General features: G+C 43.4%; 1 protein-coding gene and 1 pseudogene across 1 annotated transcript; both read left to right on the top strand.

The window, feature by feature from the left end:
• Positions 1–2,282: 2,282 nt before the first annotated feature.
• On the top strand, positions 2,283–7,986 carry LOC115688457 (cation/H(+) antiporter 18-like). The gene is made up of 4 exons (XM_030614274.2): positions 2,283–2,931; positions 4,522–4,782; positions 5,523–6,524; positions 6,625–7,986. Exons 2-4 carry the CDS (start codon positions 4,579–4,581, stop codon positions 7,792–7,794), a joined length of 2,376 nt encoding a protein of 791 aa, XP_030470134.1. The 5' UTR covers positions 2,283–2,931; positions 4,522–4,578; the 3' UTR covers positions 7,795–7,986.
• Positions 7,987–10,020: 2,034 nt separating this feature from the next.
• On the top strand, positions 10,021–10,681 carry LOC130139839 (dirigent protein 5-like; annotated as a pseudogene).
• The last annotated feature ends 2,732 nt before the right edge of the window (positions 10,682–13,413 follow it).

Raw genomic sequence — 13,413 nt, forward strand, 5'->3', positions numbered from 1 at the left:
ATATATATATGTATGTATGTATATTGTGCTGTCTAGATCATCGCTTGATGATGCGTTGTAATAATGACATTCTCCATTTTTCTAAAAAAATTGATGTGACAAATGTTATTTATGCAACTCTTACCTTGTCATAGATGCTTTTCTTAGAAGGAAAAATGACTCAAACAATCCATGCATGTTGGCCCAATGTGCAACGAAATCCCTGAACTTTTAATTTGTTCAATGTGGTCCCTGAAATTTCACCTAACGTGTAATGTGGTCTCTGAACTTTTAATTTATTCAATGTGGTCCATGAACTTTTAGTTCATTTAACATGTACCAAAAGTCTAGAGATCACATTGAACATTATGCTAAAGTATAGGAACTATATTGAACAAATTAAAAGTTTAGAGACAATATTGTATATTGAGCTAAAGTTTAGGGACTATTTGCATCATAATCCCTTTTGATAATGATAAGATCCAAAGTAGATGTCAATCTACGCTCGAGTGAATTAATGTTTCTTAAACTGATTGATCCCATAAAGATCATCCAATCAAAGTCCACGAACATGAGTCATTAGGATAGCACTCATTAGGTTGTTATTTTATACATCGAAATCCCGGGTTAATTCCAAAAAAAAGCACCAACTTTAGGTCGAGGGACAATTTTGGCCAAAACTTTTTTTTGTTCCATAAAAAAGCATCAACTTTAGGTCGAGGGACAATTATGGCCCGAACTTTTTTTTGTCCCGTAACAAAGCACCAACTTTAGGTCGAGGGACAATTCTGGCCCGAACTTTTTTTTGTCTCGTAAAAAAGCACCAACTTTCACTTAAATCCCAAATCTGGCCCTTATTGACTTAAAACCATTGATTTTCCAACTTGACTATTCCACCTTAGTAATAAATCCACGTGACTTGCTGACTGGATTAAAAGCATTATTCATTGTCTTATTCTCTGAACCACAGCTTGAAGAATAACGGTGAAACTGTTCGTCTCCTTCACTTCACTGGCAAGTCAAAAATATCTCCAGATTGAATCTTTCTGGCCAAACTTCGTCGTTTTGTCGTAATTTGAAGTTGTAGACCACCGCCCGTCGACAGACGCCATGGAAGAGATTCGCCAGGCTCACCACCATAACTTTTTTTCTCAAACAATGGTAACTTCATACAGAAAGTCAATGGGAGGCCAAATTTGGGATTTAAATGAAAGTTGGTGCTTTTTTACGAGACAAAAAAAAGTTCGGGCCAGAATTGTCCATCGACCTAAAGTTGGTGCTTTTTTATGGGACAGAAAAAGTTCGGGCTAGAATTGTCCCTCGACCTAAAGTTGGTGCTTTTTTATGGAACAAAAAAAAGTTCGGGCCAGAATTGTCTCTCGACCTAAAGTTAGTGCTTTTTTTTGGAATTAACCCTCGAAATCCCCAGTCCACCCATTGTAAACTAAAAGCGTGTACATAATGACTCCTACTTTTCGAGCTTCCATTTTTTTCTTTTTTTTTTTCAAATGATGGTGGGCATGCGTAAAAAATTGCACAATGTCTCAATATCGACTCGGGTGATCATATATCGCTTCCTCTCAGAATTTTTAGAATTCGAGGGAAAATTCGATACTCCAACAAGAAAGTTAAAAAAGTTAGTTTATGAGATTTCATAATTTGCGATAAGCAAATCAATTTATCATGAAACAACCATCGAGAAGCAAATTGCTCAGAAATTCGTCAAGGCCTTATGGCGCATAAGATTAGAGTGATGAGTAAATATGAGTAATTTGCTGAAGATACATAACTTTTCTCCGGTAATTACACAACTTTTGAGGGACCTCCCTTTGACCCAATATAGCTGCGTCCATAATTTTTATAAATTGCTTTTGAGGACGCTTTGCAATAGAAACAAAAAAAGAAAAACCTTTTTATTTATTATTATTTTTGCCGATTATGAAATGTCTCAAATTGGTCCTTTAACTAATTTCCATGACGTCAAAAACTTTTCAGTTGACTTTCTCTGCCATTCAATTTTGAAAGGGAAATGACCGGTCACTCCGGGGGGAGCAGCTGTCTCCTCACCTTTGATTGGTAAGTCATGCACAATTAGCTCCTTCATACTCAAATAAATAAAATAAAATTATAACCTGCTAAACATAAAGTAAATTTTACGCGAGCGGCCTCATCTATTCTTGATCGGAAGGCTATAACCGTCCTCTCTCTTCAGATCAACAGGATAAGACTCGGCTTGTGTAAATTCTTTTCTAAACTGGGAAACGAGATCGGCTATCAGAATCGCAGGAATTGGTAACTCTCTATCTCCTTGTTTGCCTGATATCGGCGATGCCCATCTCGAAATATATACATTTAAATTCCTCTAAATTCGTTCGGTTTGAATAGACGATAAACATACTTTAAGGTATAGTAGAATATACATCCCGTTTCTTGCTCGGCTGAACCGACCAACGTGTCATCCAAATTCAAATCCAAATCCAAATCCAAATCCTACGTTTGCAATTGCTTGCGCTTGTGCATAACCACGCACCGGTGGTGGAGTAAATCATCGGGCTCCTTAAAGAGAATTAGATGATAGAAATTCGAAAAAAAGATCGTACCCAAAAAACAAATAACAATTTTGAAAAAAGAGAACTCATCCTGAATGAAGGGCGGCAGAATCGGTATTTCAGGTCATGGGGAAGATCCTATATATGCGGTGGGGAGGCGGGGCGTCTTCAACCTCGTCCTGCTTCCCACGCACCATTCGCAGCGCTACTCCATGTCTGCGCACTGCCGCAAGAAGTCCCGTCAGGATTCCGCCATTAATGTGCAGAAGCACCTGGAAACGGAGGGCCTACAGTGATCTGCTGGTGTAGCGTCCTTTCGGCCAGAATAGAAAGATACGAACCCGTGAAAGACGCCGCGAAGCTTCGTCCAGGCGATCCAGGAAGCTTCGTCCGAGTGATCCAGGTCTCTCTCTCTCTCTTTCTCTGTCTGTCCGTGTGTTTTCTTGCTGTTTTCATCAGTTTCCCCGAAAACGTACGTAGAAGAAGGAGAGCGAGAGTCGAAAGAAAAAGAAAGAAAACGGAAAAACATCCCGCGTTTAGATATCGCTTGTATGTTGGCTTATTTCTTTTTTTGTACACAAAAGGTAGAAAACTAAGTACAATGAAGTCTAAAGGTCTACGATCCTGACTTTGTCACTAAGCAAAACATGAGATGATTCTCTGGGAGGCTGCAAGTAGAGTGTAGTATCCAAAGTTTGCAGTTACAGGCACATTAATTCTCGATCTTTAGATCACTGGAAGATATACTGAATAACTATAACTCGATTTGACATTTCGTATCAGATAAGAGACTTTAAGCCCAGATAAGGATAAGGGGTTATGATCTTATTGAGATTGTATTTCCTTTTTTTTACGCGTTCTTATCCTTTTTTTTTTTCTCGAGGTAGAGGCGGGTGTGTGTTAAATTCAAGGCGTCAATCAAGCAAAGCTCTATTCAATTCTAGCAAAACTAGAGGGGGTGTGGTTCAGCCGTGTAGTCTAAGTGGACAGCCCAGGAAGTCAAGCAGCACTTATTTTCGGATTCTCTTATGAATCTACCCAAAAAAGATTTCCCAAAATACAAAAGGCGCGGGGCCATATCCGTCTCGTGGCCGTACATGCGACCGGATACATTCGAATAGTCCGAATCTAGCAGAATTTGAATTCTTCTCATACAAGACCTATCAAATTCAGACCCATCATCGGTGCATTCGATCTCGGGTGTGTTTTCCGGGAAGCATGCACAGTACCATCTTCGAGTGACTTTTCCAAGATCAAAGAAAATGTCACAGGGTCAACTATACCCACATCTCGCATGTAAACTGGACCAACTGGGGGGCACGAGCTGCTTGTTCGATCCCTTAGAAAAAGTCCTCTGAGAAATCCACATCCCATGATGCAATAGGAAAGTCGCAGGTTACGACGTCGTCAATGTCTCTGGCCTCAAGCCGTGATGGTTATTTCCTTTTTGTCTTTATCTATTTTTTGGTACTAAGATGCCCGTTTGACTTTTCCTTAAGTAAAAAACATAACCGGCACATAACATCGCATTCATTTCGACTGTTCTCGCATGCCACGTTCGGCTACACCATGCAAGAAAAGGCCCTGCCACGTCGGCACGTGAATTGCCCCCATTCATTCATTCCCAGTTTATTTACATTGTAATTTATAAGAGATAAACAAAAATTGGGCCCTTTTCAGCAAGTTAAGCCGTGATCAAGTCATCCATATCACCTTAGTCCAAAAAGGGTCATCTTTAGATTTTCCCCAATTCGCTAAAAAATTCCATCTTTAACTCTTCCTTGTTAAAGGTAACAGTAGCCTTAATACCATATGTGTTGTGCCTTCCTAGTTATGAGCTTACTTGGCGCTGACATGCGATTTGGGACGGCTTTGCGTTCTTTGACGAACCCTCCCTCCCTCCATAAATTCTTGAGATCTTACGTCGGGGATTCGGGCGGTGCTCGCACGCTTAAGCGCATGAGATCGGTCAGCAGATTTTGGGTTTCTGCAGGTGGGTCGGGGAGAGGAGAAGCGACGGGCGAAGGGCGACGGGCGGGGGGAAGGAGGAATGGCGACGAACGGGACGGGCGCGGCGACCTCGTGCCCCGCGGCGATGAAGGCGACCTCGAACGGGGTGTTCCAAGGCGACAACCCGCTGGACTTCGCGCTTCCGCTCGCGATACTGCAGATATGCCTCGTCGTCTTGGTCACCCGCCTCCTGGCTTTACTTCTCAGGCCGCTCAGGCAGCCCCGCGTCATTGCTGAGATTGTGGTACGTACGATCTGTGCGGTGGAGTCTTCCTCTGTTGTGGGTTTTTTTTCTCGTTCTGCTTTCGTTTTGCTTTCGTTTTCGAGACTTTCTCCATGAAGGGTACTTCGCTTGTTTTGCTTCGGAATCACAGCGTGAGATTTGATCCTGTTTGGTTTAACGAATGCGGTTGCTCACTCTGTGCGGTGGAGTCTTCCTCTGTTTTTTCTTTTTTTTCTTGTTCTGCTTTCGTTTTCGAGAATTTCTCCATGAAGGGTACTTCGCTTATAAAGAAAATTGAAAACTTTGGCTTGGTTTGCTTCGGAATCACAGCGCGAGGGTTGATCCTGTTTGGTTTAACGAATGTGGTTGCGGCTTAACGGCTTTGAATTATGTTTAATCTGGTGAGAATTTGGGTAGAAATCTTTTTCAATCTGGAGAAAGAAGATGATTAGTGCTGGATTAATTTGATATGAACACCGGAAGGATGCTGGTAGTGTCGAAGCGGGTGGCTTCGATTAAGGCGTCTGGCTATCGTTTGGTACTGATTAAGAGGACTAGTTAGATCATGTTAGGGGTTCGTTTTGACCCTGGAATTGGGAAGCGTTATGAACACTGCTAAGTGCTGTGCTGTGATAAATTCCCAAGAGATTCTGAAAGTGAAGCATGGTGTTGTTATTCATGAAAGTCGCGAGATTTGTTTAAAGTAATCGAAGGCACTGAACAAGTAATTTCGTTTTCGTGTCTTGTTGTGCTTATGGTAGGGAGGGATACTGCTCGGTCCTTCGGCGCTGGGTCGGAATCACCACTACCTCCAGAGAATTTTCCCGGCGAGAAGTCTCACGGTGCTGGACACACTGGCCAACCTGGGCCTCCTCTTCTTCCTCTTCCTCGTGGGCCTCGAGCTTGACCCAAAGTCGCTCCGCCGGACGGGCAAGAAAGCCATGAGCATCGCGGCGGCTGGTATTACCCTCCCGTTCGCTTTGGGAATCGGCACATCTTTCGTCCTCCGAGGGACGATTTCCAAAGGGGTGGATGGACCGCCTTTTCTCGTGTTCATGGGGGTCGCGCTTTCCATCACGGCGTTCCCGGTTTTGGCGCGTATCCTGGCTGAGCTCAAGCTTCTGACGACCGACATCGGCCGGATGGCAATGTCAGCGGCAGCCGTCAACGATGTAGCTGCGTGGGTTCTGCTTGCCCTGGCAATTGCCCTTTCAGGAACCGGCCGTTCTCCCCTTGTTTCTCTATGGGTCTTCTTGTGCGGCATCGCGTTCGTCCTTGGCTGCATATTCTTAGTCCCGCCTATTTTCAGGTGGATGGCAAAGCGATGCCCTGAGGGTGAGCCAGTTGACGAGATGTACGTATGTGCTACCTTGGCAGGCGTTTTAGCCGCAGGTTTCATGACTGATTTTATTGGGATTCACGCCCTTTTTGGCGCTTTCGTGATCGGGGTTCTTGTCCCGAAAGAGGGGCCATTTGCTGGAGCACTAGTTGAGAAAGTTGAGGATCTCATTTCGGGTCTGTTCCTTCCGCTCTACTTTGTATCGAGTGGTCTGAAGACAGACATAGCAACGATCCGGGGTGCACATTCATGGGGTCTCCTTGTTTTGGTTATATGCACGGCCTGTTTCGGCAAGATTGTGGGCACATTGGTCGTGACCCTTTCGTTCAAAGTCCCCTTTAAGGAGGCTCTAGCTCTGGGGTTCCTGATGAACACTAAAGGATTGGTGGAGCTCATCGTCCTCAATATCGGAAAAGACAGGAAGGTAAGATCAATCTTTTCATTTCGTTCGATCTTATTCTAGATTTTGACTGGGTTAAAGCTATTCCCTTGACTGTTCTGCTGTTACAAAATCGATACGGCAGGTACTGAATGATCAAACATTCGCCATTATGGTCCTGATGGCCGTGTTCACGACCTTCATCACGACGCCCCTAGTATTGGCAGTATACAAGCCTGCTCAGATGAGAAGCAAAGGCACTTACAAGCACAGAACGATCGAGAGGAAAAATCCCAAGACGCAGCTCCGTATCTTGGCCTGCTTCCACAGCATCAGGAATATCCCTACGTTCATCAACCTCATCGAGGCCTCGCGTGGCACGGAGAAGAGGGAAGGGCTCTGCGTCTATGCCATGCACCTCATGGAGCTCTCCGAGAGGTCATCTGCGATTCTCATGGTCCACAAGGTGCGAAAGAACGGTCTTCCCTTCTGGAACAAGGGGCAAGACCCTGATAACCAGATTGTGGTGGCTTTCGAAGCTTTCCGGCAGCTCAGCCATGTGTTGATCCGCCCAATGACTGCGATTTCCACGTTGTCCACCATACACGAGGATATCTGTGCCAGTGCTGAAAGGAAAACGGCAGCCATTATAATTCTGCCGTTCCACAAGCACCAGAGGCTTGATGGGGTGATGGAGATGACAAGGAACGAATTTCGGTTCGTCAACAAGAGGGTTCTCGAGCATGCTCCGTGCTCAGTCGGGATCTTAGTGGACCGTGGGCTTGGAGGAGGCTCCCACGTGCCAGCAAGCAACGTTTCCTCGACCATCACTGTCCTGTTCTTTGGGGGCCAAGATGATTGTGAAGCTCTGGCTTATGGCAAGCGTATGGCAGAGCATCCTGGGATTAGTCTATCGGTGGTCCGGTTCGTAGTGAGCCCTGAGATTGCCGGGGAAATTGTCAGAGTCAGCATCAATGACAAGGCTTCTTCCCACACCAAGTCAGTGTCGGGGGACGAGATGTTCCTCGCTGAAGTTAAGAGTACGGAGGAGGATTCTATTAAATATGAAGAGAGACGAGTAAAAACTCCTGAAGAAGTTATCGACGTGATCAAGGAATTTAGCCGCTGCAATCTATTTTTGGTCGGTCGGAGGCATGAGGGCCAGATAGCCGCGGCGATGAACACGAAGGGCGACACCCCAGAACTGGGGCCAGTCGGTAGCTTACTGTCTTCATCTGAGTTCTCTACTTCAGCTTCGGTCTTGGTGGTTCAGCAATATGCAGGCCCGATTTCTCTCAACTCAGAGTCGGTGTGAAAGGTCGAATCGGCACCTGGAGAAGACTTGGAAGCCAATTGATTTGGTTAGGCTGTCCGGTAACTGGATCTGAAGGTAATGTAAGCGTGTAATAAGAGATCATGATGGAAACATTTGTAGGAAGTTCGAACTGATCGGTTTCATTCCATATGTCTTCTGGTAATCAATTACCTTAGGTTGAGATTTGTTGCATTTTGACTTGAATTTTGTGAACACACAATTGTCAGCCCACTAAATAACCACACCGTCCATTAATACTACTACTGTTTCAATAAAATGTGCAAAAGGCGCACCGTCCATACTCTTCTTGATGATCCGGTGAAACATCTCCTTCTCAGCCCGTGGTTGTAGGCGCACTGTTGAACAACGTAAGTTCGTGTATCGCTATCCTTCGCTTTATTGCCTGTTTCATATCTCAATAATCACTTATTTGCCCGCGATCGCGCGTCCCGTGCCCACGAACAAAACTTGTAGCATTGCACCTATAATTGGCTGAAGGGAGAGAGAGAACAGACGAAGTAAAGAGAAGGAGGAAACTTCATAAACAAATGAATTCTGCATTATTATAATGACTGTTGATGAAATATGTCATGAAGAAACTGAAAGTAGAAGTAGATAAATTGATGTGGTCTTTGGGTTGGATCTATCATAATGACGTCAGCAGTAGTAAGTCAACTTCCACTTTATTTTTCACCTTTTTAATTTTTGGGCCAATAATTTTGTTTGATCGGATAATGGGAAGTCCTAATATACTCGACGTTTACGGTGTCAATGATTTAATTGCTTAAGTAAGGGTCACGTTAACGAGTATTTTTAGGCGCTTTAGCCTTGCAAGTTAAGGAAATGTTTTCATTTTCGATGATAAATTGAGCGGGATTATTATATTCTCTTTCCCTATATGAGTATGTATCAAGATATATGAAGGTGCTAAACGGCTATGCTTTTGTTTATTTGGCAGACTTGCTCTGTAAAACAGTTGACTTTGTACGAAAAGGATGATAACTTAGGATGGAGCGTTTTTATTAAAGAAATTGTACAGCTTGCTTTCACTTACTTGTCCAGTGAGTAGCTTGAGGAGCAACTCATTGGAAAGACAGTTGGCCACATGCAAATGCTTGGGACATAATCAAAATTGATTTGGAAAAGATTCGGTCAACCTTACAAAAACCTTGGGGTTCATTGATTTGAACGAAAAATTATTTTCGAGAAATTATTTTTCGACTTTACGGTATTTGGATAATATTTTTCATAGACTGTAAACAAGAAGTTTAGATTATGAAAAAGCAATTTCCCTTTCTAATAAGAAGGAAATCACTTTCCTTAAACCACCAAATAAATGAAACCTAGAAAAATGATTTCTATTAAAAATATTTTCTTTTGTCACGAAGTTTTTAGTAAAACAAATACACCCTCGCATGGAATATAATTTCCTTCATCATGAAGTTTTTAGTGATGAAGGATGTGTTTCTTTTGAGAAAAAAGTTCATGATAAAGAAAAATATATTTTGAGAAATTATTTTCCTGAAAAATGGTTTCCCTTTTTCAAGCTAGGGGATTCATTTTCCTGATTTCAAGCATGCATATTTTCCTTGATCGTATATGACTTTTCGTTAACTGATCATTTTCGGAAAAACAAATGCAGGAAAGTTCAGAAAATTCTTTCACCCAAACAAACACCCTCCAATACTTTCGACAAATGGTTGATTATTCTTTAAATGTTGTGCAATACCAGTTCCCTGAATTTTGGTTCTTCCCTCGAACGAGTGTTGGGCTTGCATTATCAGCCCAAATCATTGGCCATGCAAGGTATGGTCAACCGATATCCCATGGATGACCCTTTTGAAATGTGAAGTTGTCATATCGGTTGACCATACCTTTGCGATGCCCACCGAGGGAGCAGAGTCTTATATTTAGCGCACCACCCTTTTGACTAGCTCCGTCCTGCACCTTAATATCTTATACTATACAAGTACGATGCACACAGATTTTTTATGTTCAAACGGCCGGAGATGAATCCAACTTCACGAAGTATGCTGCACACACAATGACAAATACCTTGTAAGACGAAGTGCAACAATGCCTCCAAAGAGCCTTACCAAAAAAAAAAACAATGCCTCCAAAGACATGTCGCTCAATCTCTATATAAACTAAAGTGAGACCTCACTAATGTGCATCAACAAGCTGTCTTGAAGAACTCGCACGCACAATCCATCGAACATTTTCACCATGAGGAACATTTTGCACTCTTTCTTCATCATTCTCGTCCTCCTCTTCACGTTCCAACACGCCTTTGAATCCAAGGCAACGTTCAACGAGGACAGACCTTGCAAGAGATTCGTCCTCTTCTTGCACGACAAGCTCTTCAACAGGACCGATGCAGCCAATGCGACGTTGGCTGCGGTCACAGAGAAGATCGTCGGATTCGGCGACTTCTTCTTCGGGAAGATGGTCGTATTCAATGACCCGATGACAAGGGGCCCCGTGTTCCATTCACCCCCAGTCACTCGAGCTCAGGGGTTCTGTATCTAGGACTTGAAGACCTTCTACAATGTGTGGTTTGGGTTCAGCTTGGTGTTCAATTCGACCGAGCACCGGGGCACGCTGAACATAATGGGCGTCAACATTGTAGCGGACAAGGTTAGGTTTTTCTTGGTCGTTGGCGGCACCGAAGACTTTTTCATGACAAGAGGGATCATCGCGGCGGAGTTGGATTCTTTCGAAGGACTTGATTATTTTAGTTTGAAGATGGATATTAAGTTATACGAATGCTATTAGGTCCTAGTGCTAAATTTTTAGAGTGCTTTTATTTGTGCTATCGCATGTCATATGATAGAATTTGTTAAGATCTCAGGCCAGCCCAAGTGAGAACTTGTATTTCTTGCGGGAATAAGGGATTTCATTGTGGTGACAATTCATCATAAGATTTATCTACTCATTTTGGACCTCATTGGTTCTTTAGTTGTATATTTACAATGCCGTGATAGCTATATGTACTTTTTACCATTGACCAACTGTTACTGAAGCTTTTGCTTCTATTCAATACATAATGACCAAAGCTAACTTTGGTTGGTTAATTCGATTGGCTCATCGATGGCCATCATGTATTATGGTCCTAATGATGATCCTACACACATTTTGTGTGCATTTCAATGGGGGTTTTAAAACACCTTGCGAATTAACTTGGATTATAGGTGTGATTCTGGCCCCATAGCTACTTGTACTAAAAAGCAAGCAAACGTGATTCCTCCTAGACAATAAATATGTTGACATGAGGAGGAACATATTTATTAGTTATATCATCTACAGTCGCTTGAATTTTGAGATGTTTTTCGAATCAATTATAGACTTTATTGAGATAGGTAAACCAATAATAGTCGCCATTTGAGAACTATATTTGAGGAATTCATCTTGTACAGCTTAAACAAAAATCGAAAATATTGCTTTCGTTTCAAGGGATATAGAGTACAAAGGTCGAAACTTCATCATCAGTCCTTTCTAACTTCTCAAAAGATACGAACTAATAAAAATACAAAAGCTCTTATTTGTGTTCATAATGCCAAAATATCAAGTCGGCTCAATCGTGTTTATGTTGATCCTTACGGGCATCTTGAATTTTCTATTTACGTACTTCTCCACTTTGATTTGTAATTTTTATTTATTTTTGTGTGTGTAATGCAACTTTACTCTTCTTTTCTTTATTATTGATGGGAGTTCCCTCGTTAAGACCCTATGAATTGATTGAAACTAGTCATGGCCACGGTTCAGGAACCGCCGGTTCCGGTTCGTGGCCACGTATGAACCAGTGGTTCCGGGCCGGTTCCGGTTCCGGTTCGTAATTTAAAAATTAATAAAATAAATTATAAAATAAAAATTGTAGGCCTGGTCCTCCGTCGGACGTCGCTCGGGCTTCGCGGCCTTGGCCACGGTGGCGGAGGCTGGGTTCAAGGCGGCGAGGAGATGAAGCGGGAGACGGGGGCGGCGGCGAGGGGGAGAAGGAGGGGGCCGGGAGGGGGACGGGGACGGGGACGGGGAGGAGGAGCGGGGGTCCTCCTCCTCCGGGTGGGAGGAGGGGAGGAGGAGGGGGCGTCGGCGTCGGCAGCTGCGGCCATGGGCGGCGGCGGCGGTGGCGAGGGTCAGATCTGGGGAGACGGGGGGTGGGCGGAGGAGAAAAGGGGAGGAGGCGCAGGGTAGCGAGGGGGAAGGAGGAGGGGGCGTCGGCGTCGGCGGCTGCGGCCATGGGCGGGGGCGACGGTGGCGACGGCGGCGGGGGTAGATCCGGGAAGACAGGGGGCGGGCGAAGGAGAAGAAGAAGAAGGAGATGGAGAGCACGTGAGAGAGAGAGAGAGAGAGAGTGTGAGAGAGAGAGAGACATCAATGTAATGTGCAGCAGTTTTTTTTTTTTTGGAACCGGGCCCGTAGGCCACGGGCCGGTTCCGGTTCCGAACCGCGGGCGCATCAACGGGCGGTCCGGGTTTGACCCAGCCGGTTCCGGGCCAAAACCGGCCCGTGGCCATGACTAATTGGAACCTTAGATTCATACTAGAACCGCAATGATGAATAAAACTTCAAACTAAGTCCAAAGATTACTTGAGTAAGAACCATTGGATTATCACTTATTCAATAAAAGATATTATCACAAAAAGTCCCAAGGAGTTACTTCAAATAAAGCCACCGTTACACCCATCAAAGGAGTAGTTACCCAACTAGGAGCTACTTTACCATCTTCTAAATTCGATGATTTCAATAAATCTCCTACAATAGTTTGTCTTGGTCCAATTTAGAATTACCCTCAACGGTTTACGTAGCCATAAATCCGATTTTGCATTCATTAAGATTTATTGACTTTTTATACCGTTTTGTTGCAAATGAATGATCTTATTATAGATCCATTTAGGATATGAAATTAAATAATAATAATAACAACTACTCTAGTCGTCATCTCTATATTTGATTTACTATTAAGTTTTTCTGGGTACGCCTTACATACTGCTTTTGGGCAACTCTCTCCACAATTAAGAGATCTATTCAAGGAACACGGGGACTAATTGAAGTAAGGAGCCGCCGATAGATACAATAGAAAATCATTTCACCATTTTAGTTTGAAATGGCCCCCGGGGGCCTCCTATACTTTGTGTACGTAATGCGAAAAAGTGCTAAAGCTCTTTTTTTTTCAAAGTCCAAAGGAGCATTTTATTGGGAAAATCCCTTATGATGTTTTGAAGATGACAAAATAATCAAAGGCTATTATACAGTTTATTGATTGAGTAGAACCATGTGAAAGACGCATAAGCCATTATGCAAATGGTGTCAAATAGGACGTCTAAAGGTTATATGCTCTTTATCAATGGTGATCAAAGCATTGGGTGTGCAGTCGTCTCTAAGTTGGAGGTACTTGAGTAAAAGGTAAAGAAGCCTAGAACGGCGAGTTCAATAAAGCTTGGATGTACCATAGATCAGTGAACAACCAAGTAGAGCCATGATTGTCAATATGCTTGAAAGTGAATATAACCAGAAGCCTGATATAATCAAGGAATTAGATCTCATCAGGAATTGCTGATATAAGCGAAGCGACTATAGTATCTGCACGACACTTTTACGTGCTCTGGAAATCAAGACAAA

The sequence above is a fragment of the Syzygium oleosum genome, unplaced genomic scaffold, assembly GCF_021117445.2.
Source record: "Syzygium oleosum isolate NSW1041296 unplaced genomic scaffold, Sole_v2.1 Sole_v2.14, whole genome shotgun sequence".
NCBI classification, from domain to species: domain Eukaryota; kingdom Viridiplantae; phylum Streptophyta; class Magnoliopsida; order Myrtales; family Myrtaceae; genus Syzygium; species Syzygium oleosum.

Excerpts from the sequence above, each read along its gene's own strand:
- LOC115688457 (XM_030614274.2), top strand. The coding sequence starts at position 4,579 with ATGGCGACGAACGGGACGGGCGCGGCGACCTCGTGCCCCGCGGCGATG. Across the intron at positions 4,783-5,522 it reads GCGTCATTGCTGAGATTGTG|GGAGGGATACTGCTCGGTCC; the intron begins GTACGTACGATC and ends TGCTTATGGTAG. Across the intron at positions 6,525-6,624 it reads ATATCGGAAAAGACAGGAAG|GTACTGAATGATCAAACATT; the intron begins GTAAGATCAATC and ends TCGATACGGCAG.